The 26,597-nt window shown below is 45.0% G+C and overlaps 1 protein-coding gene across 4 annotated transcripts in view; it reads left to right on the forward strand.

Moving 5' to 3' along the window:
• Positions 1 to 26,597, forward strand: part of FOXO3 (forkhead box O3) — a 108,156-nt gene that overhangs the window by 74,757 nt on the left and 6,802 nt on the right. For all 4 annotated transcript variants that reach the window (XM_037065002.1, XM_037064999.1, XM_037065001.1 and 1 more), the window contains one exon: positions 17,048 to 18,483. In XM_037065002.1, the coding sequence (XP_036920897.1) occupies positions 17,048 to 18,448 (1,401 nt within the window). In that variant the 3' untranslated portion in view covers positions 18,449 to 18,483. The remainder of the gene's footprint in view (positions 1 to 17,047; positions 18,484 to 26,597) is intronic.

Genomic DNA, 26,597 nt, shown 5'->3' on the forward strand with positions numbered 1-26,597 from the left:
TAGGCAGCATAGTTAAACATACATCATCTTGCCCTGTCCACAAGGCCTTCATAGACAGAGTTTTTAGTATCTAGCCTGTGGACATGAAAAATGGAGACCATTATATAGTATCTTAATACAATAAACTTTTTATTCTTGTATGGCATTAATTTTTTAGAGTGTTGGAGTAGCTTGATGACAGTTCTTGGTTTACTCATTTCCTGATTGCTGGAAACTCATTTTAGGGAAGGATAACTGTCCACAATTTGATTCAGTGGGAGTGTGGAACTTTGTAAAAATACTCTTACTGGATGCTATCCCACAGTGTCCAGATGTGACACTGTCGGTTTTCTTACTGGGCAGCATATTTATTTTTTGGATTTGATGCTCTGGGCTTGAGTAGAGACCAGTATGTCATTACGTCTCTCTTACTTTCCCCTCACTTCCCATTGCTTCACAGTTAGAAGAGCGTAAGTAAGCCTTTGTCCAGGTTATGTCACTTGGGTGTTCTAGACATTCTTTATTCATTGGCTGTTGATGTTATTTCTGATAGTTTTGTGCAAATTACTGCTAAGCCAGTGGCTCAGGCATAATTCCCACAATTGGTAGAAATAGCTGTATATTGTACCCTGTACCATAAAATTAATTCCTGGGAAAGACCACGTGTATCTCCAAGCCATCTTTCCTACAATTTCCTTTATATCTCACGCGAATCCCCGGAAGTGCTCTTTCTCTTGAAATCCAGGTTGACTCAAAAGACGGAGTGTTAAAAGCCTCAGTAGAACACAGCCTCTTCACAGATGTGCTTGCAAACCTCCTGAGTCCCTGTCCTTAGTGGCCTCTGCATCAGAACTTCTAAAACCTGGGGGCCAGGAGGATCGCTGTGCACCCTGCGAGCCTGTGACACGGGCAGTGCCCAGGGCAGGCAGTCGTTCCGTGAGGGGCACTTTCGCAGGGCCTGGTGACACAGGCATCAAGGTGGATGGGAGACAGGCGCAGAAGGGCCTTCCTTGCCAGATGTTTCTCTTTCACTATTTACTTGATGTGATTAGAAAACTATAATTACCATTATTAATATTTGAAATTTTGTAGTCAGTGGTATTTTGTTACACTCTCATATGTGCAAAAGTTGAGAGAGTGTGTCAATAAGATTAATTACTAAAAATAGAGTTGGTGAGTCTATCAGTTCAGATTAGGTTAGGCCACATACCACAGAAAGCCCAAATTTATGAATTATTTTCATGTAAAAGAAGTCCGTGCCTGATACGGCCACTTGAAGGAGTGATTGAGGATCCGTCTCCTATAATCTGCCCCACCATAGCTGGTAGTGGGTTTGTTTGTTTGTTTGTTTTTTAATACAAACTTACTGTCCTGGAGGCTAGACATCCAAAATTACAAGGTTGGTGGGCTTGTGCTCCCCCTGAAGGCTCTGGAGGGGGTCCTTCCTTGCCTTAGCAGGCAGTTTTGTCTTCATGGCCCATCTATCTCGACGTAGGCCAGCGGGAAGAAGAAAGCAGAACGAAGGGACTCGCATCTTGCAGCTGCCTTTAAACAGTCTTCCCGAGAGTTCATGGAATTCCTTCACTTACATGTTCTTGGCCAGAACTAAGTCACGTGACCACCTCTTCAAGGAAGGCCGCTTACTTACTTTCTGGGCTGCTATGTGCCAAGCTAAAAGTCAACATTGTGTTAATAAGGAAGAGGAGGACAATGGAGTAGCACTAAGTTATAGGTTATGTTCAATTTTAGTATCAGTAGGTTTTGTTTTTTGTTTTTTTTTTAATCCTCACCCAAGGGTATGTTTACTGAATTTTCTTTGAGAGAGAGAGGAAGGGACACACAGAAAGGAACATCAGTGTGAGAGGAAAACATCAATCGGTTGCCTTCTTTATGGGTCCCTACCAGGAATTAAACCTGCAGTCCAGGCCCTGACTGGGAATCGAACCCACAACCTTTTGGTGGACTGGACCATGCTCCAACCAACTAAGCTACCTGGCCAGGGCTACTATTTTTTTTTTAAGTTTTTACCCGCTTAATACTTTCTTCAGTTATAAATTGTGTAGTCCACATGAAGCATGAGTGTGTTTCCTGATTAATAAAATCCACACTTTGGCCTTTCAGGTGCTTTAGAAGTTCAAGGCAGACAACTTAATTTATTTACATCTGATACTTTATTTAGCGTGACTTTTCAGTGCAAAAGGTAGATTTCCTTGGAGATGGAGAACCTGGGAACGGAGAGTGTCTGCCTCTTTATGCTAGACTTCCTGGACTGAATTACAGACGCTAACCTCATTCAGCATAGTTTAGTTCCAAAGAGAAAATAAGGTGGGGAGTGTCATTTATCCTCTCAGGAAAATGTATTGAGAGTCTTCCATGTGTCAGGCACCGTCAACATACAAAAAGAGATGTAATTGTGCTTTATTTTACTATTTAATGCTTCCCTCTTCTTCTTATGTGAACTTGTGATTTCTTCATAATTTTATGCACTTTTTCTCCCCTAGAAATATTTTAATAATCATTACCAAACATAGTACCACGTAAAAGAGCTGTCAGGAGAGACAAAGAGCCATAGGACATTTTTAATGCCCAAGTAGTATCTACATTTTAAATGTTTATTTTTTCTATTTTTACACTATTTTTTTTCTATTTATAAGTTTAGATAGACAAAGTAGAACCTATTTAATGTAGTAAGAATACCTCACTGTCACTTGACATGGTGTTTTTTAAATGATGGCTTTTGCCGAGGTTTTTGGCAGCTACCCTAGACTAAAGCCTTAAAAATTGATTGCTTGCAGATTATTGCTAATCATTCCTTTTTCATACAGCCTTTGCCACCCAGCCCAGACTGGGGTCACCATAAAATATTAGTATCTGGAGCGCCTACCATTCGAGTGAGTTGACTGATTCACTCGTGGATGCCTGCATTCTGTTCCAGGTATGTCCACAAATAGCATCAGAGCACATTAATGTAAGCTCCTGACTGATGTGAAGAGAACCAAAGAAAGATTGCTGTGTGTGGGGGCCAGAATACCACACAGCGTGTGCAGAGTAGAACAGCCGGCCTGTTTTATAGCACGCTAATTGATCATTATTTCTCAAAGAGCACAGCATTTGGCCATGTGGCAGCAATCCAGTGCCATTCCAGAAGCGCGGGGCCTGTAGGTGCATGTGAACAGTATAGTAAATACATGCCTCTTTTCGCCAAGAATGGAGGTAGGTTATCCAAGAGGCAAAGGGAGGGAGAAGAAAATACCAATTTCCTATGTACCTAAGAACACGTCTGGCTGGTACTTAGAAAGTACAGAGCGTGAAATCTTGTAAGGTTTTTGTATTTCATAGTAGAGTCTGCTGGTTAGAAAGTATAGAGCGTGAAATCTTGTAAGGTTTTTATATTTCATAGTAGAGTCTGCTGGTTAGAAAGTATAGAGCGTGAAATCTTGTAAGGTTTTTATATTTCATAGTAGAGTCTGCTGGTTCATATTTTGTGAGCTAGAAAATTAATTCTCTCCTTTTGGGAACTTGGAGAGTCTATAAATGTGTACATGCATGTGTTTGCTCTTGGTTCATGGGAACCGCCTGGTCCGTCTTCATTTTTGAAGGTCTGATGCCACTAAATACTGCCAGAGGAATGATGCCACTAAATACTGCCAGAGGAATGAAGACAGTGTGTGTGGGGGAGAGCTAAAATGGAGGGAATCCTGGCTTTTCACACAGGACAGCAACAGAATCACCAAGTGCTGTCTTTATGAACTCCTGGCAAGGAGGAAGACCTTGAAAGCATTTGTACCAGGGTTAAATTTGGGGTAGCCCATTGGCAAGTCAAGGGAACCAAGGAGAGGTCATCCCTGAGAATGGCCCAGGGTTCCATAGCAGAGGTCTGGATCCTGTGGAAAGACAACAAATGTTATAGAGAGGCCTACTGCACAACGGGCAGGGAGATGGAGAGGGTGGACGTAATGTGGAGTGCTCTTGTGTCTGGTAGGCGGGAAAGGCAAGAAGAGACAAACCTACACGCACAGTTCACTCAGCTCTGCTCTTCACAAGCAAAGCACAACACTGAGCAACAGCTGAAAGAGGTGGTGACTGACTCAGATGAAACACTGCAAAGTGACTGCGTCAGGGAGCTCTTCTGCCACCCTGCCACCACCTTTTATGAATGGTTTGTTTTCACAAAGCCTTATGGGTCTTCATCAGAGCCAGGTTAGAACATTCAAAATGTCTCTGCCTCTCCTACTTGTGACCTCATCTTCCTCCTTTCCCATTATCTTGTGTTCCTTCTCGTTTTTGTAGAGGTAGAGGAAAAAGCTAGGTAGCGATGACTCGCCCAGTCTCATCTCTTGCAGTTAAGGGAAGTCCAGTGGCAGTAGACTGTCTGGAAGTGCAAGGGTCTGAGATTTGACCTTTACTAGCAATGAAGCTTTTGGGTGAAAGGCAAAGGAATTTTTCCTTCTCCCACGTCACAGCAGGCAGCACTAACAGCAGCATATTACGCATTTGTTCTCTCCTTGCCCCCAGGTCCCACGAGTGTGACAGGTTTCAGGAGAGGAAACCTGAGTTTAGGGGTCCTAATCTTTTGTATTAGGAAAAAAAGCGTATCTGCCCTTTGCTCTAGAGGGAGACACCTATCTTTCAAGGCTGTTCACTATGCAGATGCCAAGCAACCTTGAAAGATAGTCCAGGATGGAGGACCATTAGTCCTTTGCTTGCAAAACGTGCAGAAACACTGGAGACCCTTGGAGAATTATCTCCCAACTTGGATTTGGTAACCTTGTAAGAAGTTTGCGTGACTTATTTTTCTAACCACAGATTAACATCAGGACTCAGATGTCTTTCTTATTTGGGAAGACTGCTGAGGTCAGGGCTCTTTGAAGGAGCCTGATTAACTTATTTCTGGAAAAACAGCTAATATAGGGTAATATTGTTCCACATAATGCCTCAGAGTTGGAAGTGTGTTACTGGAAGTTACCTTTGAGCCTGAGAATGGCTTAGCAACATCTGTTCCTGTGTGTTTTCTCTCCTCGTCTGTGTGTGAAGGATTTGATTTCAGTGGGTCCCCTATGTACAGTGATTTGTTCAGCATTGTTGTGCTGAGCGCTCACACACACACACACACACACACACCCTATTTTAGCAACTGAACAACCTGGCTAAGGGGAGAGAGTTGGAAACGTAGGCTCCAGAAGTTGAGGGAGAAAATCTAAGGGCCAAACCTGCTGAGTCAGATTCAACCAAGGAGGCAGCCATAAAGCCAGGGTTCCTACGTCCTCGGAACGGTCTTGGAATCCCTGGCAGCTAGTGTGTGGGGGCCCTTGAGTCCTGGAGCACTGTGACCCTGCTGGTTGAGGAGTGGGCTCCCTGTCCCCACCCACAATTCCACCATACTTTGATCTCTTCCTCTTAAGCCCTTCTGTCTCCAAAAGCATTCTGCAGCCATAAACAGGGCCTAAAAGATTTGTCTCCTAAATTCCTTTATCCCTCAAAACTCTCAGTTACAGGAATTTCTTGGTCCTGCTGTATATTCAGCTCCTATAGTCTCATGTGTGACTATTCTTGCCCTTTGGGTGAGAGATGTTACAATACTGATGCTTGTGCTTCCCATCTCTTAAGAGCTTTGGAGCTTACCTGGCAGCATACCTAATGCAGATTAGAGCCCGGTACAGATTAGTACTAAAATACTGCGGTCCTGTCACCTCCTTTAGAAAAATCCATTTGTCTCATGCACCTTTAACCTTCTTCATTCATTATAGTTTGGAGAATAGTGCTAGTTTTAACTTGCACATTTGGGATCATCCAAATTATAAATTGAAATGTGCTAGTGTCTGAATGACTCAATGAATGTGTGTGTAAGTTTCTTGTTTGTTTGTTCTTTGTTTTCAGAAAAACAGAGTGTCTGGTTCTTTAGTCATTGGAAACGTCCTCTCTGTTCCTTATTTGATTGTGTTATGTGGACTTTTGAGCTGTCTGGTGCTCATCTGTGTGAGTAACTGGCACTCAAGAGTATCCTGGAATAAATGGCTGGTTCACTTGGCATTTAGCAATATCACTGTATTGGTCATCAGCTACTTTTGCTTCCTGTGGTTTTAAACAAGAAGAAATCTTGCAAAACCAGTAGAGTGAAATGCTGCTGCACATTCAGGTGAGTTTCCTCAGCAGGCTTCTTAGTAGCTGAATTTCATGGGGGCCTGGAGGCTTCTGTAGGCCTGGGTCATTTTGCAGAGTTGACTTGGGTATTTTTTATTCCCATAAAGAGAAAGTCTATCAGTCGTTTTGTTTGCAGTAGCCAACATGAGATACTCAGTTACGTGGCATTTACTTTCTTTGTTTCTTTCACTGCTAACACCTTGATTTTGATGGCTGTTAGTATAATTAACATGGACACTTGGGAGATAGCCTACTTCCAAATGCATACACACTTACCTGTTTTGTGAATGCTAGCCCAAACTTCTTCCTTCCCTAGCCGGAAAAATGTGCCTCCAACCCTCCCAGTCTTTCCAGGGTGTGGGCCCGTGTATGACTGTGCCCACACATTGGCATATATTTTAGAGCTACCAAAAAGAAATGAGTTGCTCTTGAAATAACAAGACAAAAAAGAACATTTTTTCTGAGCCATAACATCAGAAGAGCTGGAAACAGTTGTGTTTGTATGTGTGATGCTAAAGCCAGTGAATTTCATCTGAAGGAAGGGATTGCAAACTAAGAACAGAAAAAAGCACTTTTCCTGGATTTCAGATGTCAAACTCTGAGGCTGTTCCACCACCCACTCAGCACCTCCACATTCATCCCTTTCATGTGTTGCATTGTCAGTGATTTCTGTTTCTGCGTGTTTTAATGCCAGAAGACAAATAATAAAATCACATGTATATGTAGCCTTAGAGCAATTTTCTACCAGAGTTTTTGATTGAGGTTAAACAGAAGCACCCCGGTCATGCTGTCAGTTGGCAGGCAGAGGCATCATATTTTAAAATTCACATAGTTTTAAAGCAAGCTCATCTTTTCTGGCTCAATAATAAACTAATTACATATATTAAATAGTATAGAGCTAAGTTCCTGTTTCAGATTAAGCCTCATAATGGCGAGGTCCCGGCCAGAGCAGACGTTCGCCTGATGTCTCTGGCTGGAGGACGCATAGCACGCTGCCAGCTGTTCGAGGGCCTGTCAGGTAATACTGGCCTGACTCAGTCCCGGCTCGGGGCTCCCTGTGCACAGAAGGTGCCAGGCATGCCACTGGGGAAGGCCTGGACACCTAACAGTTTGTGGCAATAATCTTGTTTGGTCGTTCCCTAAAATGGGTGATCCCAGGTTAAGTTAGGCTCTGCCAGTGGTGTCCCTTTTGGGGTGTGTCTGAGAAAAAAAAAGTTTTATTTCTAAAAAATGATCTGGTTCCAACCAGGCTTGCTTCATGGCTCATCATTTTTTCGACCTTTTCTCCCTCCCTCTGGTAATCCTCAGGGCAATGTGCAGAGACTCAGAGGTGGGGACATTTATTCGGGAACCGATTGTTGTAGTCGTTAAAGGTTCTTGTTGCCTAGTCGCCTACTAATGGTACCTCTCCTTAGACAGCTGGGTGACTTCAGAGGGACACAGTGCAGTGGTGAGAGCTTTGATTCTGGAGTTGGCCTCTGGCTTGATTTCTAGCACCAACCCCTACTAGACAAGTTACTTAACTTTTCTGCACCTCAGTTTCCTCCCCACAGGCTTGTCATGAAAATAAAATACGATTAGATAGGTCAAGCTCGGAGCATTGGCCCTGGTAGGCACCAAACACATTAAGTTCCTTCAGATTGCAGGTGAAACAGACTCTATTTTGTATTCCTCTTGTTCCCTATGCGCTTGCTTGGAGGAAACTTTAAACTGAGATGTGTTATCTGTGGTTTTGAGTATGCCTGGGAGGGCTCTGGGCCAACCTCATTACCCAGATGGGAAGGGAATCAGCCCTTTACCCTGGATGGACGCTTGATAGTTCTGCCAAGTCCTTGCTTCCACCATGTGGCCCGCACACCATCGTTTTGCCCTTCCCCACTCTTATTGTGGAGAACCTGAAGCTTACTTACTAGACCACATCACCTCGGTTTTGGAAATTGGGTTGTATAGTTGAAGTTAAAACGACCTAGTTACTACTTTACAGCTTACAGTGAAAGCGTTCTTCCATTTTCACTCGTGAGGATCTGTCACAGGCTCATGTTTTAGAACATCTCATTTAAAAGTATCATTCAGCTGCTGCCCCCTTCCCATTAATCCCTTGATTGGAACACATATTTCTTGAGCACTTGCTATGTACCAGGCCCCACGCTAGGTGCTAAAGCTATAAGAAGATATGGTATCTGGTTTTAAAGAGTTTAATATGTGGTAGAGGAGGCATTCAGTGTTTCTCAAGTTATAAAGCAAGGCAGACTGAAGGTGAACGGAGGGATGGAAGGGGTGTATTATTCACCCTTTGTGTTCCCTGCACTTTATCTTCTAAGTCAGTACGGTAACCTAGATGTTGGTGTTAATGCTGAGTGCTGTTACTGTTACACCTCAAGGTCTGGAGGTCTGAGTTTGTCTCAGCTCAGCTGCCACTTAGTAGCTGGTTGAATTCAGGTATGTAACTCTTTGGTCCTCAATTTCTTTAACTGTAAAGTTTAAGCTGCTAGGATTCATAACCCTCTCCACTTTTCCCCATTACTTTTTACTGCATTTCCTACCCTTGTCACTTACATAATGTCATGAAAGTAATGAAAAACCCTCCGATGCAGTCCTGAATTCTGGATGTAGATTTACCGTGTGCTTTTATTCTCTCCGTTTTTGCCCACAAGTTTTCAAACTGGGAGAGCTTGCAGATTTATTTTTAAAAATCGAAGTGAAAATTTTGTTAATAATGAAACCGTATGTGTCCTGCTTTGTTTTACTCTGCAGGATCAGCTTTAACACTGTTCTGTAATTTCATGGCTTTTTAACCCTTTTGAAGCATCCACTTTGTACATCTTCCCATCGAGGTCTTCAGGGGGAATTTGAATAGCATGTGTTTGCTGATCCCTTCTGGGAAGGAGAAACACTGAATAAAATCAAGGAAGAAGCTTGGGGAAAGGGGGTAGGACAAAGGCTGCGGCTTTAGCCTGCTTTCTGGAGACTGTGATTCCGTTGATCTCAAGTCCTTAGCTGCTGCTTCCTCCGTCTGTGGGGGAAAGGAAGTTGGGCTGGAAGTGGGAGGGTGTAGGGGGAGGGGAGGGTGCTGCAGGGAGTGGGTGTGGGCAGAGGTTGCGGGGCTGCCAGGGTTCGCAGTGTGCCGGAAGTGCAGGTTTGGCCGTGGGGAATGGAATGTTCCCTCCTGCCCTCCAAGAGCAGAAACAGCTGTGGAAGCGCTTGAAAAGAAGATTGCTAAATGAAAAAAAAAATTAATACGAAAATAAAGCCCACACTGGAAAACCCAACAAAACTGTCTATAATAGAGTGAGAGCTCTTTAAGAGAACTTTCTTTCCACCTAGGATCTCTTTCTTTCAGTTGGGGCAGGACAGATTGTCTGCCCAGCCTTTCCTCTCCTAAGAAAGCCTCATGTGTCTCACTTTGTTTGGACAGCAAATGGGTTCATTCTGCTAGTCACAAGATGATGATTATTTTCGTTCTCCTAATGAGGGGCCAGAACTTGTCATTTACCGCATGAAAACTTGAAACAAATACTAGTTTTCAAAGGAGATCTCTGTTAGTAGAGGATTATTGTCAGCAAATTTAGCGGAAATCTTGTTTGTAGTTGGAAATTTAATCCTTGAGCCAAGTTCCCGACAGTATTTATTTTAGAACATCATCTTTTTTAAATAACTCCCTTAATGGCTAAAACTTTTAGTGTTTTAGGCAAGGATAAGACTGAGAGCCAGCCTGGAACTTGTCTTACACATCAGGGTCGATTGTGCAATCTTTTATGTGAGTGTTTATTTTAAGTGTTCTTCGGAGTCTGAAAGGCTTGTTTGGCTATTATAGCTGGTATTTCATATAGTTAGAAATAATAACTTTTCTTGTTTCAAGTCTGTTTCATACCATGATACTTTATATACTTGCTTTTAAAGGACAAGTTAGCCGGCCCCAGAGTAGATAAAAACGTAGTGGAGAGGGGCAGGCTGGGACCAGCCGTCCTGTGGCTCCCGCAGGTGGTGCCAATCGAGGCCTTTGCAGCACCCGCCCCCGGGGTCCTTGCACTGAGCCCAGTGAGGCAGTGCTTTGCCCAATCCAGGAATGAGAAATAGTGTGGTTGTTATTTTCATTCTTGAGGCTCTCTGAATATGTACTTTGGTTCTCAGGGAAGTTCATGAAGTAATACTTTGCTGTATTCCTAACCATGGGAGCTAATAAGTACCTCAGGATTGGGTTATGGCTTTTTCAGTGGTTATTTTTACCCAGTCTTTTGGGGTTTGCATGCAGGATAGTCTATGAAAGGGATTGTGTAAGATTGCATGCTAATTCAGAGAGGCCTCTGAAAAATTACAGGGACCAGTGATTGTGCTAGCCCATCCTCTCTGCTGTCCGTGCCGATCCATGCTGGGTGGAGAGGTGGCACAGGGCAGAACGGGTGCCTGTCTGCTAGACAGTGCAAGGTCCAAGACGCTTCGCCCCCTACCCCTTGCCTTTTACTTATTTTTTTTTAAAGAAAAAGTATCACTGGACCCCAGTGATCTGACGAATTGTTCTAACTGTCCATTTTACTTGGCATATACAATCTCTGAGCCCAGTTCTTACCCTTAGCTTCTAACTGGTGGAAGTTTGGACGCAAAGAACATCACCTGTGCTGTGTCACCAGACCCAGGAGAGACTGGGAATCATTAGACTGGCATCAGATTCTCGGTCACTAGAAATGGGAGAGGGACATTCCAGTGGTTCTCTGCTCTAATTGCACATGAGACTAAACTGAGAAGCTTTGAAAATGCCCATCTGCCCAGGCCCTCCACACGACAATTGAATCAGAATCTCAAGGAGTGTGGGGGAAAGTGTTTGGTGTCTCCCCAGGTGATTTGAGTGGGCAGCAGGATGCAGAACTAATATTAAGAGAAACCACGGCCTCTCCTGGGGAACTGCCTGTGAAAGAACATGTCATGCTACACTGGAGCTTCCCAGACTCTCTCCTAAAGCTGTATCATGGGGTTGCTTTGCTATGGTGCACCACACCCCGGCGTTCCTTGTTACCTGTGACTTGCAGTTACCATTGGACTTGACTTGGCACGTGACCTTTCTCTTCTGCAGTTCAGCACATGCATGTAGTTACAGGCATTGGGCAGTCTCTTTCTGAATTGTCAGTGCCCAAAGTCAAAGCAGGGAGACCTCCTTCAAATGAGGGTCCTGTGTTCAGGGCAGGGGAGCACAGCATGCAAAGGCAGCCCTTGCCAACAGTCTCCGCTGAGCTTCCTGGTGCAGACCAGGGAGACGCCAGCAGTCTGCAGGCGGGCGGGAGGAAGCAGTGGGTCTGGGTTGGGAGCAGGCAACTGTAACTCTCACTTGACTGCTTTTAGGGGGCGGGGAGAGGCTGTCTTAAAAAAAATAAAAAAGGCACAGGCCTTTAAGAGTTAAATTACACAACTCCCTTTTTATTTTTAAATTCAGTGGATTCCTTGTTGTCGTTGCTGAGAAAGATAAATTGATACCACATGTTGCCTCCAGACAAAACCCTCTCTGTGTTCCCGGGGAAGCACATGCAGCTGCTGTCTGGGTTAGTGGACAGTCTGCACAAGGTAAACATGGTTGGGAAAGGGTTGGGGCTGACATAGGGTAGCAACAGTTAGAAATTACCAGTTACTCCCGGCTGGCACAGCACCTTTGAAATATTTTTCAGAGTTAGAAATCTTTTCCTGGAAGGAGCCACCCTCTCACCTTTTGGCTTCAAGTATATGATGCTAGGAAAACAGTGAGTGTTTGTGGTGTCACTGCTTCCGTGTGTGGGGTCAGACAGTCGAGAGCATTTTGGGCTTGGCACACGGATGAGTACTTTGCATTCATAATTCCATTTAATCTTCCCAGAGACCCTAGAGTGTAACAGAGAGGGTGCTTTTATCCCCATTTTCTTAACTTTGGCCAACCAAAGTTAAGTCGCTTGCCCAAGGTCACAAGACATACGCCAGGGCCTGGATCCTGACTAGGAGCTGGCTCAGAGCAAAGCCTGTGATCTTCCTCCAGAGTCACCCGGCCTCCCTCCCTTGGTTGGCCACCTTAAACTCCTTTGTGAAGATGGAATACTCTTTCATTCCAGGCAGCTTCTCTCCGATACCTAATCTAATCTACTTTGGGTCCCTGTGTCTTCACAGCCAGTGCCATCTATGTGGTGACTGTATGCACTTCAGCATTAGCAGTAAATGTATCATGCAGTAGAAAACTGTCCTCAGGATAGTAAGAAAAGTTAAGATGAGGACAGTTACCTTGATACTAGTTTCTTCCAGGAGGGTGAAGCAAAGGGGCCCCTCCAGGCCCACACCACCAGAGTCAGCAGCACTGGGACGTGTGCACTCCCTCCTGCTGCCTCCCCCACACTCCTGCTGCATGCACACGTCTCCTTAAAGGATCGGCCCCCAATTGCAGCTGCAATCACACAGGACACAGAGTTGCCTGTTTCATTACTAATTAACCACCCCTACAGCATTTCTGCACCTGTGTGGGCCTTGCTTCAGTGTAAATGGTTTAGTCAAAGATATGATTGACATAAAAATAAAATGAAGGGTATTGCTATTTCTTTTTTTCCTTTTTCAGGCACATTGTGATAGATTTGCTTTAAGGGTTCCCTGTATCTTTGGGCCCAAGTTGGGAGGAAAGCTGGCATGTTTGTCCCTGATGCTAAAGTTTCTTCCTGAAGACGTTTGCTTTCCTGCAATTCATCAGTGTCTGGGGCTCCTAGCAGTGGATTTAAATACCCAGGACTGTTCACAGGGTTTGGGGTTGAGGCTGCAATAGCTTCTTTGCTCCTGTAGTGAAAGTGAGTGTAGTGACAGAATAGCCTCAGCGATTCTGACAGTGGGAGTCCTGGGTGGTAGTGTTTACTTTATCACCTCAGCCTGGAGGAAAGCACACTGACAGTGCTGCGGCCAGTTAACACCGCCTGGCCTCACAAGGGATTTCAAAACGGACGGGAGATGTGACTAGGAAACTCGGTCTAGTGCAATCAGAGCGTTACTCCTTCACCTTCAGCTCCCAGCCCCCACACTGGTTAAACTTTTAGAAATTTGGAATATTGGTATGATATGTGAATTAATGGAAAAATCATAGAATCTTATTAATGGTAGTTTTATAGTTTAAAATGCACACAGTAAATTGGAAGCTAATTTACAGACCCTAAAGGTCTTTAAGAGAACTTAAACTACAGATCATAAGAGAATTTTCCAGTTAGTCTGTCTGTTTTCATAAATACCATTTCTTCACCCTGGGGAGTTTTTGTTGTCAGGGAAGTTGGGAAAATATTGCAGTTCTGACATTTTATCTGGCATTTAATTATTTACATTTTTGTGCTTCACCAAAATTGAGGGAGAGAAGCTAATGATTTGAATCATGACCTGTGAAGAAAATCAGTATACATGTCTGGTGTCTGACCTTGGCCAGGGTGGGGGGTGTTGGAATGGGGAATGGACGGAGGGGCCTCAGTTGTTGGCCTTTGTCAGTGTCCCACCATCAGAGTGTGGGTTTTATAAGTGGAGGGCTGGCTGGCCCGGGGCCTGTGAGGCCGTGGGGGGGCGGGGGGGGAGGTGCAGTGCAGTGTTCATTGTGTTGTCTTAGCAGTGGAGCTGGGAGGGCCTGTCTGAGTGCTGAGTGCTGTGTGGGCCGTATGCCTTAGGAAGTGGATTCTGCTACCGACAACCCCTAAAAAGAAGAGCTGAGCAAAGATTGGACACAGAAGCTAATCACCCATGTAATACGTTGGGTTTTGCTTCAACATTCAAGGCGAGTTAACATTGGGTTGTATGGTGCTGGTTAATATTGGGTTGTTTTCTCCTAAGAATGAATATGACGGCCAACTCTGAAGAAACATGGACACAGACTCTCAAGTGAGCCTTCCCTTTCAGGTTGCTCTTCAGAAATAGTTTCTTTTAAATTAAAAAAAAATGAGGAAAGACCTGTCAGATTATTACCCCTAACTATTTCATAAACAGAAGTACAATAATAAGATTGTGCCTTCGTATCCTTCCTTCTTAAATGTTTCTTTCGTTCATTGTCAGCACAGACAGGGGAAGTGGTGACCCCTGAACAACTTGGCAATAGACCTGTGAAAGGTTGCAAGGAAAAGCATCGAACTGGAGTTGAGAAAGCAGATTTCAGTCTGGGTTCTTAGAGACACTGACTGTGTGACCGTGTGTAAGTTATTTAAGATTTCTCAGCCTGAGACTTCATATCCTGAGGGCACTGATACCAGCTTTGCAGGTTTATTGTGAGGATTCGAGACAACAAACCTAAAACCAGTGACCCAGTATCTCGCGTGCTGAAATCGGGCAGAGTGTTGGTTCTTCACCCTTGCAGTTGGGGGCCTGGGCCCCAATTTCTTGTGGTTCTTGTCCTGGGGGGTGGATCCCAGCCCCTTCACAGGTGCCCTTACAGAAGCTCGATTTCTGTTTCCAAGAATTAACCGGCGGTGGCTTGTAATTTTATAGAATTACTCTTGTGCATTTGTTGGGGTTGAGAGTTGCAGTGATAGGTGATCATTAGAAAATCCATATAGGACATTTTGGAGGTCTGTACAGTGTTTCATTTTTCCCAGTTGATTTGGAATTGGTGAAACTACAAATGCAATCCAAAAGAGATTGTTTCCCTAAATGCTTTTTAAAAGAGGGATAATTGGGTATGTACGATTGCTTGTTGATTCTGGGTGTTGGTATGAACTCTTCAAACTCCCGCAGCCAAGGGGTCTGGCCAGGGCAGGAGTGGTTGAGCCGGGGTCCAGGCTGCCCTCACAAAGCCTCGGGGCCTGCTTGTGCTTTTACCTGGAAGCTCGAGTTCATGTTTTTATTTAAATATCCCTTCATCTGAGTACTCAGTATTAGAACCATCTTGCACTGACCTGGTTTTTAACCCTGCAGAATGAGTTTCAAGAGCATGCTTTATATCTATTTTATTGAGAAAGTGTTTTCCTTTTTAGAGAAATGTATTTTCTGAATCATTAGTAGACATGTCATTATTCTTTTAAAAACCATAAGAGTGAAAGGGAAGCAGGATATATAGTCGGTTGGGCAGAGTTGTCTCATCAGATACTCAGCATGTGTACTTTTCTCAACTGTGTCTTTATGGCCGGGGTAGAAATACTGACTCATGACCCGTGGTTGCTGATGCTCATTGCCCAGCCTAAACTGTGGGTCCTCCTTGCATGGGAAACACTGTGTGTGTTTTGGGTTATTATGGTAGATGCTGCTGACGTTGTGTTTTAAAAACATTTGGCAGAACACATGTGTTTGCATCCTCTACATAAATACACTTGGTGATTGCCAGTTTTTTTTTAACTAGGATAACATTTAGGATTGTTCATATCTAATGTATAGCATCAGCCAATGCCTTTTATTCTGTAAATATCCACTCATCAGGCCTGCGTGTACTGTTTCAGATGTGGAGAATACTGCCCACTCCTTTCTTTTACGGTCCGTGAGGCATTTTACAGGTTAGAATGAGCCAGCACCGGGTGGTGTCCCACCGAGGACTCTGTACCTGATAGAACCAGGAGGAACACCCTGCCTGGGTCGCCTGACAGGCTCCGGAAGTGTATTATCATATAATCACCCTTACGTCATCCCTGTCAGGGGGCGTAGTTTGGGTGTTACGATGGCTGAACTGAAGTTGCTGCAGACGGTTAATGATTTGCTCAGGTCACATGCTTGGTCAGTGACAGAGATGAAACTGGATGTGGGTCATCCTTGTCAGCTGGGCTTACCTACCAAGCCAGGGCAGTTCTTGCAAGATGGGCATAATCGTTAGTGTTTGGGGATATTTTGCCCTATTTCTCTTGTTAAAAAAACTAAACCTTTAAATTCAGAATACTTTGAGATCTGTAGAAAAGTTACAAAACTAGTATAGAGAGCTCTCATATGCCCAACACCATTTCCCCTGTTGGTAATATACTGTGTAGATTTGGTACATTTGTCACCCCTAATGAACCAATAGCAATGCATTATTATTAATTAGGGTCCGTGCTTTATTCAGATTGCCCTTGTTGTACCCAGTGTGCGTTTTCCATTCCAGCATCCCACCTGGGGCACCACACCGCATTTAGTCATCACACTCCTTAGGTTCCTTGTGGCTCTGGGCAAGCATTCGTTACATGTCCCTTAATTGGGATTTCTCTGATGTCCCTCTCATGATTGGACCGGGACGGTGGATTTGGGAAGGAAGACCGCATTGTCATCACACCACATCAAGCGTAGATGTTTCCAGCATGATATCCCTGTCGGTGTCGCCCATGATCATCTGGCGGAGATAACCTTTGTCGGGTTTTTCCACGATGGTTACTCTGTTTCCTCCTCCCCGTGCTGTGCACTGTGGGAGGAAGTTGCTGTGCTCAGACCACATCTCCTTGCGCGGGGAGTGTCGTGCCTACTTCTGTCAACTCAGCGGATCCTACTCTACAGTTTTTTTCTTACACCTGTCAGATGTGACTTGTAGCTGGAGGAGATAGAGTCGTAGGGGAGAATTCACACCAGTTCGGAGTTCATTAGAGATGATTAAGAAGTGTAGGTGCTGCCTCTACACTGGTGGAGGAGGGGACCGTGAGAGAATAAAATAGCCCCCAGGTGATTAATTACCCTTAGAAAACCAGGGAGGGCTGTTGCAAAGTGCAGGGGGAAAGTGGTGTGGCAATAAATTACAAACGAGAACTTCAGCATAGGAAATACAATTACAGAAAGGATAACAAAACAGGAATTTGTGAAAAATAGTGTCAGTGAACTTAGACATTCCCAGCATCTCCTGAATATGAAACCATCTCCCGCCTTCTAAATATGGAACTTGCCATTTATAACATCATTTAGTTCCAGGCCAAGGAGGGCCATGCCAGTGTTTAAAAATTAGTCTGATTAATTATTCCTTCTTGGTGCTTAGCATTTGGACCATTCTGGCTCATGTTCTGTGTTTCTTCTCTCTCCACAGAACTCTATCCGGCACAACCTGTCACTGCACAGCCGGTTCATGCGGGTGCAGAACGAGGGAACCGGCAAGAGCTCTTGGTGGATCATCAACCCCGACGGAGGGAAGAGTGGGAAGGCGCCCCGGCGGAGGGCTGTATCCATGGACAACAGCAACAAGTACACCAAGAGTCGTAGCCGCGCAGCTAAGAAGAAAGCAGCCCTGCAGACAGCTCCAGAGTCAGCAGACGACAGTCCCTCCCAGCTCTCCAAGTGGCCTGGTAGCCCCACATCGCGCAGCAGCGATGAGCTGGACGCATGGACGGACTTTCGCTCGCGCACCAATTCCAATGCCAGCACAGTCAGTAGCCGCCTGTCGCCCATCCTGGCAAGCACAGAGCTAGATGATGTCCAGGATGATGACGCGCCGCTCTCCCCCATGCTCTATAGCAGCTCAGCCAGCCTCTCGCCCTCTGGAAGTAAGCCGTGCACCGTGGAGCTGCCGCGGCTGACCGACATGGCCGGCACCATGAACCTGAACGATGGGCTGGCTGACAACCTCATGGATGACCTACTGGACAACATCACACTCCCGTCGTCTCAGCCATCCCCCACCGGTGGGCTCATGCAGCGGAGCTCTAGCTTCCCATACACCACCAAGGGCTCTGGCCTGGGCTCCCCAACCAGCTCCTATAACAGCAGCGTGTTTGGCCCCTCGTCTCTGAATTCCCTGCGCCAGTCTCCCATGCAGACCATCCAAGAGAACAAGCCAGCTACCTTCTCTTCCATGTCACACTATTTTACCCAGACACTCCAGGACCTGCTCTCTTCAGACTCACTCAGCCACAGCGATGTCATGATGACCCAGTCGGACCCCTTGATGTCTCAGGCCAGCACCGCTGTGTCTGCCCAGAACTCCCGCCGGAACGTGATGCTTCGCAATGACCCAATGATGTCCTTTGCCGCCCAGCCTACCCAGGGGAGTTTGGTCAATCAGAACTTGCTTCACCACCAGCACCAAACCCAGGGTGCTCTCAGTGGCAGCCGTGCCTTGTCGAATTCTGTCAGCAACATGGGCTTGAGCGACTCCAGCAGCCTTGGGTCAGCCAAACACCAGCAGCAGTCTCCCATCAGCCAGTCTATGCAAACCCTCTCGGACTCTCTCTCAGGCTCCTCCTTGTACTCAACAAGTGCAAACCTTTCCGTCATGGGCCACGAGAAGTTCCCCAGCGACTTGGACCTGGACATGTTCAATGGGAGCTTGGAATGTGACATGGACTCCATTATTCGTAGTGAACTCATGGATGCCGATGGGTTGGATTTTAACTTTGATTCCCTCATCTCCACACAGAATGTTGTTGGTTTGAACGTGGGGAGCTTCACTGGTGCTAAGCAGGCCTCATCTCAGAGCTGGGTGCCAGGCTGAAGGATCACTGAGGAAAGGGGAAGTGGGCAAAGCAGGTCAGTGCCCAATGCTATGGCATAATCATAACAGAGTGGGGGTGATTGGGGGAGGCTGTCTTTTATTTACCAGTACTTTGAACTTGACTCCACATTGAGAAACTGCAAACCGTGCAGCGGTGATGTGTGGTAACATGGCTGCCAACTGGTTCATCTCCAAGTTTGACCTGCAGAATAAACAGGGCTGTCAGGTGCCCCTCCCCAGAATCTGCTGACAGCCCAGGAATTTTATTGCCAGTAAAAAGGAACACATTCATAGCTGTCATTCTTCTTTGTGTCCAGTCGCCCTTGCTAACCTATGACACAGGTCCCCTTACTCGATGGATAGATGAGAATAGAAGGGAAGGGTGGAAGGGGAGGAAGGGGAGACCTTAGCTCACACAAACATCAAGGTTAAGGACCCAGGCAGAGGACTTGCTTACACTCTCAAGTCCAACACCTTCACTGTCGGTTTTCAATATCATCATCTTATCTTTCTTTCCATTAAAGTAATGATTTGCAGGTACTCTAATTTAACTGTAGAATATGTATTCTGGACTCTTTTATACATGATTATTTCCATCAGAAGCAAGATCTGTTAGATTTTTTACCATAATACTGAGCATCTTTATTAGTGTTCAGCCTCTAAACATTTAAAAGCAAAAGAATTAAATTGGAAACAATTTTTAATGTAAGAGCACTTACTCATGTGCTTCATGTTCCCCAATGTATGAATGACGTCAGATTCCAAACAGAGTGACATGGGCTGTGAACAGTGACAGAGACTTTCCAATTGTGGCATTTTAATAGTGCTGGAATCAGAAAGATCACGCAACATGATGTGATAAGAAAAGCATTTGACTGGAATCAGAAGTGGAGTGTTCTGTCCCCTTCTGCTCTCTGGCTGCCATTGAGAGTGTGTCACTTAACTCCTGGGCCTCCATTTCCAATTTTATAACATGAGGCTGATAGTCCCTATTAACTTTACAGGGTTATTGCAAGAATCACATGCACTGAGGTATGTGAAAGTGCTCTGTAAAGCTGCAGTGGGCTGAAATGTGTACTGTATAGATTAGGTTAATGTACTGACTGACAGATGAGTAAGCAGGAAGCTCAGAGAGGTTAAATGGTTTGTCCAGGGTCACACAGCTGGACTCAGAATCCACATTTCTTGAATGGCTTAAACCATAATAGTTCTCTATAATTCCATCTGCATAGTAAAAACTGGGAAGTGCTTTGAACTGGAGCCAGGGTAGCAGAAAATAGACAAGCTTCTCCCAAAATTCACCTCCTCAAGAAGTAAGATGAGCCCTGAGGTCTTCTGCTAACAGGCTTGCACCCATGGACCCTTCCATGGTGAAGGGCTCTGCTCTGTGCTTCAGCCGATTTTTTTTTAAGCTTCTTATACCCTTTAAATGGTGTAAGGGAAAAATGGGATTCAAAGCATAAGAACCTGAGCCTTGTTTAACCTCCTGCCCTGCTGAAGGAATTACAAGGGTCTCCTGTGGTGAGCTCCCTCCAGCTCATCAGGAGTCGAGGGAAGGGGAATGTCAAGTGTTGCGAAGCTAAAGGCTCCCAGCTCTCCCAGGCATATGCAGGGCTCTAATGGGACTCAGACATCTGTCTTCAGTCATTTAATAGCCACTGAGATAGTAAAGAGACTGTAATGGAAGCTAAAGAGGATGAAACACTTTTGTGCCAGCCGGTTCAGTTCATAGCAGAACTCGGCTTTTAGAAGAATAAACAGTTTGTCTTCCTTTAAGAAGAGGAACGCAATTCCAGCTTCAAAAGACACAAGCTTTAATTCTGGTGTCGTTGTAAAGAGGCCGCTTTCTGCTTTATTAGAAAGACTAAGTTCAGAGGAAAATGTACTATCAGTTTTTGTCTGATTTTTTTTTTCAGTGTAGATTTACCTTGGAGTTAAATAGCAGACCTTTCTCGTGTATGTATAATTCTAAAAGATTGTGTAAAAGTATTTTAAGGGAGATACAAGTATTTAAGTTTTTAAAACATTAATGAATTATTATTTTGATAATAAAAAACACATTTATTACATTCAAATGGAACTTGAGGGTCATTCAGTTACCTTTTTCCAAGAACATTTTGGGGGAGGTAGCTCTGAGAAGATATTTCTTCAGTTAAAAACATAAAGTCACCAAATTTTTCTGAAAATGTGTGACCAGAGCAAGAGAAGGAACATCATAAGGACTGGGGAGTGTAGGAGGGGGTTGCTCTGAGAAAGTCTGTTTCTGAGTTTAGAGTTTCCATTTTGCTTTGAAATGAATTGCTCCTCTTCACAGCCAAGAGGTGTGGCCTAAGTATTGTCTTTACTTTCAATCCTGTGGCCATCACTTTATTGAAGATTCTCTTCTAAATTCACAAAACAGGTCTGAGGTCACAACGTCAGACTTCACTTCACCCAAATTAAGCACCCAGGCATCCCCCGGAGTTGTTCTGTAAGGCCTTCTTTAAACCAGAACTCGTGGTCTTCTCCAGATTCACTTCCTGACTTGCTAACTGAAGGTCATGTGACCTTGAATTGGAGCCGTCTAGTCACGGAGTTAATAGAGCAGTTGATAGCCTTGCTGGAGAACTGTGGTGAGATGCTTCTCTGTAGGGCTGGTCGTTTCATATGTCATTTATTTTAGACCATGTAAAATCTTTCAACCTGTGGATCTATCTGGGGGAAAAAAAAACAAACATGTACCTTTATGTGAGTGCCAGCTACTGGGGTGTAAAGGGCATTGTCATCTCTCAGGCGTTCGTAAAACTTGGTGAAGAAATGCACAGATTGGCAGCAGAGATGTCGTGAGCCAGTGCAGGGGTTGCAGAGCTGGGCTTCTATCTAATAAGCCCTCCGGAGTTGGACGAGTCTGCCCTCGGAAAGCAGCATCAATCTGGCTGTAGTTTTTACGTTGAAAGATTCCTGATTTCACAAGCTCTTTCATTCATTTTCATCCTTTGGCATTTGAAGACCCCCATTAGGAAGCAGTCCAGTATTTAGTTTTGTTTTAAACTACTTTATGGTAGGGATTGGAAAAACATCAACCAGGAAGAGCCTGGATGGAGAGGAAAAGGGTAGTTTTCTTTCTGTTTCTGCCAATGGTCACATCATTAATGAATCTTTTTGAATTGTAGGTTTCTTGTTTGTCAAAAGAGGACAAAATCATAGTTTAAAGGTACAGTGTACTTAGAATTTTACACCTGAAGCCTAACATCCTGTCTGTGAAAGGGCCCTGGTAAGAGGGAGTGATGATGATAGGAAATGTAAAGAAACGGTGGTGAACCAGGTGGAAACAGCGGGTGCCAGGGCTGGAGGCCATTTAGGGTTTATATTTAGGCTCTGTTTCAAAAAGAGCAAATCTTGGGTACTTGGGTACTTGGACTTATGTTTGAATGCTGTGAGTCTTTAAATATTCATGTTGGGAGACAGGACTAATTCTAACCAAATACAGGCTATCTAGGCCATTCACGTCACGTTTTCTTCTTGCTGTAGGTATTTCACTGTCAGGGCTATAGCGCACGGTGGATACAAACCTGTGCATACTACGTGGAGGATATACTCTGGTTTTTGCATTGTAACTATAGTCTAGTCTTTGGTTACAATAAGCCAGCCTCAAGAATTCTGCATCTGCAGGGCCCTCTATTCTTAAGCCCCAGATCTGAAGTGTCATTCACGGAGAGAATGGCTGTCTGGATCTTTGTGAGAAGGGGTTTTCTGTGCAGAAGCTGGTACTTGATCCCAGAAAGCAGGGGCGTCTAGCACTGAAGGCTGCTTCTCCTGGGCATGAGAGTTTTGAATGCACCTGTGGTCACCTCTGGCCAGCCTGCTAATCATGGGGACAGAGCCTGCGTGCCTTTTACTTGAAGCGGTTGCTTTTATAAGTTGCTTTCTAGAAGGTCTCTTTTGGTCAAAGAGCTTGTGTGAAGCATCAATAAATGGGGTGAAATTCACCAGAATTACTAGTGGAAATTCTTATAAACTTTAAGCTCCCATTAAATGCTCTTTTTAGAGTGTTCATAATGCTCAATATTGAACATCTTATAAATAATGTTTCAGAGCAGAGCCCCAGAGACAGTGAGCTGAAGTGGGTGGCTGGCTTGTGTCCAGCTGTGATGAACCAGCTCCAGAAATGAAGCAGAAGTTAAAGCAAGTGTCCTGTGGGCTTTTTACAGAAATCGGCATCTGGATTTAGTCTGAACTCTGGCCTATGAGCATGGAACTCTGGAACTCCTGTACTAGGGCCTATGTTTTCATCCCCCAGAGAGAGACCATGTGATCATGGAATAGGACATTCAAAAGTAATGTTGTGCCTGAAAACCAGGCGTAGTAAGGTTGCCACACACCCTTGGGTCCTTTGCTTCAACCTCAAATGCAAGGCACTTTTTCCTCTATGACAAGTAGTCCCTACCAGGCCATGCATTTCTTGAAGGGAGGTGACTCCTGTTTTTCCAAAATAATTTTTTTGTCCTCCTCTGAGGACTTTTTTTTAAAATTGCTTTTAGAGAGAAACATTGATTGGTTGCCTTCTGGTACGCTCCCTGACCAGGGACCAAACCTGCAACCTGGGTGCATGTCCTGAGCAGGAATTGAACCCATATTCTTCAGTCTGCGGGACAACATTCCAACCAACGGACCTGCACTGGCCAGGGCAGGAACCCCTATTTTATTGACCTCTACCCCCTGTGCCCAGCACACTGCAGGCCACCCACTTCACTCAAAAGTGAATTTTGTTTGATGAGCTCAGGCTTTTCCTGAGCACTTGCACCAACATCGGGCCTGCCATCGTGCCAGGCAGCCCATCCAACAGTAGCACCCACTCTGTGGCTGAGAAAGAGCTGTGTGTATGACAAGGGCATACAAAAACTCAGCAAGAATCAAGGGTGAAAAGGCAAAGAATGCACAGTTCTCAAGAGGGCCATTGACCTTTTTCAGCAATATGCTAGGGCAGGATCTTCAGGGGCTTCCTTCGAACCCTGGCCCTGTGGTTTCTTGAAGAGAAAGGGTTTTTTGATTCACGGCATCAGAAGCAGGACCAGCCTGGAACTGACGTGCACGCAGCACTCTGTGCAGAGCTCCTGCGCCCTCGGCTGCAGGGGTTTTGTTGCATTTCTTCTCTTCCCACTAATAGATGTGGACTTTACTCTCTAGATACTGGGGTGTTTTTTTTCCTTATTTAATTATTGTTCAAGAACAGTTTTCTGTCTTTTACTCCCATTCCAGCCCCCCTACCCCCCCAATATTGTTTTTTTTTTCTAATAACCTTTTTCCCCCCTAAAATCTGCAACGCTCGTGCATTAAAGGATGAGAATTACTTAGTCGTGAAGGTCTCCGAGAGTAATTTCAGTGCCCCTGAAGAATAAAGCTTTAATTGCCAGTCTTGGCTTGATTGAAGGTTTGCTTATCAGCATGTCCTCCCTCATCCCCCATCCCTTCCACTTCTCTCTCCTTTCTTTTCTCTCTTGTGAGAGAATTTTGGACCATAAGATTTTTTTTTTAAAGTAGTCCTGTTTGTGGAGTGTTTGATTTGACTCCTTGGGGGAAATTAATGGCCAAGAAGAGAAGGCCAGAGGTCATCCTAAGGTTGAAACCCACTGGGCCTCCCTTTGTACCCATGCCACTGTAATTAATTGGGACTTTCATTGGTCATTCATGTGTTTAGAAATGACCAGCCTAACATATCTATAAATGATCAGAAAATACATGTTGACTGAGAGACCTGTTGGACAGTGTCCCTTTTGCCTGCCTCCTGAGTGCCTCCAGCCAGAGCACTCCCTGCCCAGCCCCAGTCTGTCCAGGTTGCCCTGCTGGCTGGGGTGGGGACCCCACAGTAGGGAGGCAGGGGTCATGCGTGCCGCACAAATACCTCTGTACTCTTGGCCAGGCTGCTGACATCAGGACGGTCCTTTGTCTCTCTGTTGATCTCAATTCGTCCTTATGTCACTCCTTTCAGTCCCTTCGTGGTTTCCTTTCCTTGTTTTGTGGCTATTGTTTCTTGACCACACTTGCACCAAGCCCCTAGGGTCCTAAAGATCCCAGCCTGGAGGGGTGACTGCTGGGCTAGTTCCCTGCCCCCTCCAGCCAGTAAATGCAGTGTAGGGTCCCACGCGATGGGGCCTCAGCCAGCAAACATAAACATTGATTTTCAGGTCCTGGTTTGTGGCTCTAACTAAGCACCTCCTCCTGGACTAGAGTTCCCTTCTGTTTGTAAATGGGGAGTCGCTTCAGCGAGGACAGCATTTTGAGAGTTAGGGCTCTTAACTTGGGGGCTGGTAATAAAGAGTGTGTATGGTGGGGTATACAGAAAGGCTGTGAAAAGACATTCTTTTTTAAATACTATTACAATTTTAAATTATCGAAGTTAATATTTTAATTTTTTTAGATTAAATTAGTTGAATGTTAAAATTGTGCCTTGTATTGATCCTCAGGAAGGTTCATGAGTTTTAGAAACTTTGTTGGAGTTAGAACCACCTTCTCCTGAAAAAGACATTAAAATTATAGGTCTTGTCCCGCAAGCAGTAGGTGTCTGCCTGGATTCCAATAAGACAAGTCTTAGTACATGTGATTAGGCCTAAAATGCCGAGAGGGTGGTATTTGGTTGCAGAGGAGAAGAGCTGTTCAGGAGGATGGTTCATTCCTTTAGTCAGCCAACATTTATTGCACAGCTGTTCTGTAGTTCAGCTTTGCAGGCCACTTGGGATCAAGACAGTTTTGTTTCCCAGACTAGAATATATGCTTCTTGAGGGCAAATACCGAGCCTCAGACAGTGCTACTGAAATAGTTGGTGCTTCATCACTGTTGGACATGGCTTGAAGGTTTGGCTCTGTTTTCAAGAAATTCAGCATTTCAGGAGCTTAATGTCTATGAGAAAGGAACCATTCTGGGCACTGTGTGATTAGGTGTCAGATGAGTGGCTTAGGAGTTTAGTGGAGGACAACCTGGGGAAGGTGGGGCTGCACGTGTGGCATGATTCACAGGGGTGGGGAGAGTGAACCAGGTGCAGTGTGACTGCACCTGACCTATGGACCAGGAGGGCCTGTCCCCGAAGCCTGGATAAGCATGGCGGGGCCTGACCACACAGGCCTGTGCCCGCTAAGGCTTGGGGTGTTGTAATGAAGGTTCGGTAAGCAGGAGTCCAGAGAGGATCCCAGTGTCCTTAAAGGCACTTGCCCTTAAAATGGTTCTTTCATAGAACATAGTAAGAAACTTCACATGCTATTCTGTGTGGTTTGAATATGTAAGAATCGTAAGAAAATATGAAATCTCTGCAGCTTTGTTATTGACAGTAGATTAATACATATATTTCTGCCATGTCAAACGGCGTATTTAACTCTGGATACACAAAAAATATTGGTGGATGTATTCCTGCTCCAACATAAAGGCGGGTAGGACATTCTTAAGTTAAGCTTATTGTAACATCAGTAATTTCTGCAGTTTAAGCAACAGGAAAGTCAGTGCCTCTGTGCAGGTCATTTCTGTTCTTTGTCCCCCAGAGGTGAAGCCTAGGAGGCCACCTCTCCCCCTGTGCTTCATCCTCACGGCATCAGCGCCCGCGCTGGCTTGGGGGGAGGGGCGGGCATTCCCCGCTACATCTAGGCCTGGATGCGTCTGGATGCAAAGACTCTCTAGAGGCCTGTTCCCCCGCCTTCACAGACGAGCTTCCCCTGCCCCGTTGAAAAGCCCAGAAGTTACTGGGAGAGAGCAGAAAGAACTGACCTGTACACGACAAGCTTTTCTTTTACATAAACTAAGGTTTATTTTTTAATAGTGCATATCGCCAAGGATCTTTGCAGTATCTTCCTCGCATCACCTTTTGCCCCAAGAAGCTTATTTTAAACTTCCCTGTAACATCCTCACCTTCTTCATGAGTATTTCCTTGCCCATCAGAAAGCACTAGAACCTATAGGCTCTGTTTCCTGGCAGGACAGCAGCAGGGACGTTTTACAGGTTTTTTCCCAGATTCAAGTTGGTTGAGGTGGTTATATTTTCCTTTTAGGGAGGCTCCTCAGTAGAATACGAATTGGCTTCCAGCCTGGCCAGAACTTCCATACCTGGTCTCTTTCCCTCGTGAACATTTTGCTGTCTAAACTGGCAAGTTGACGGCACTTGCAAATTGTACTTTTCTGGAGCCGCC

This window comes from Sturnira hondurensis, unplaced genomic scaffold (assembly GCF_014824575.4).
Source record: "Sturnira hondurensis isolate 20B ecotype Veracruz unplaced genomic scaffold, ASM1482457v3 Scaffold0015596, whole genome shotgun sequence".
Taxonomy (NCBI): Eukaryota; Metazoa; Chordata; class Mammalia; order Chiroptera; family Phyllostomidae; genus Sturnira; species Sturnira hondurensis.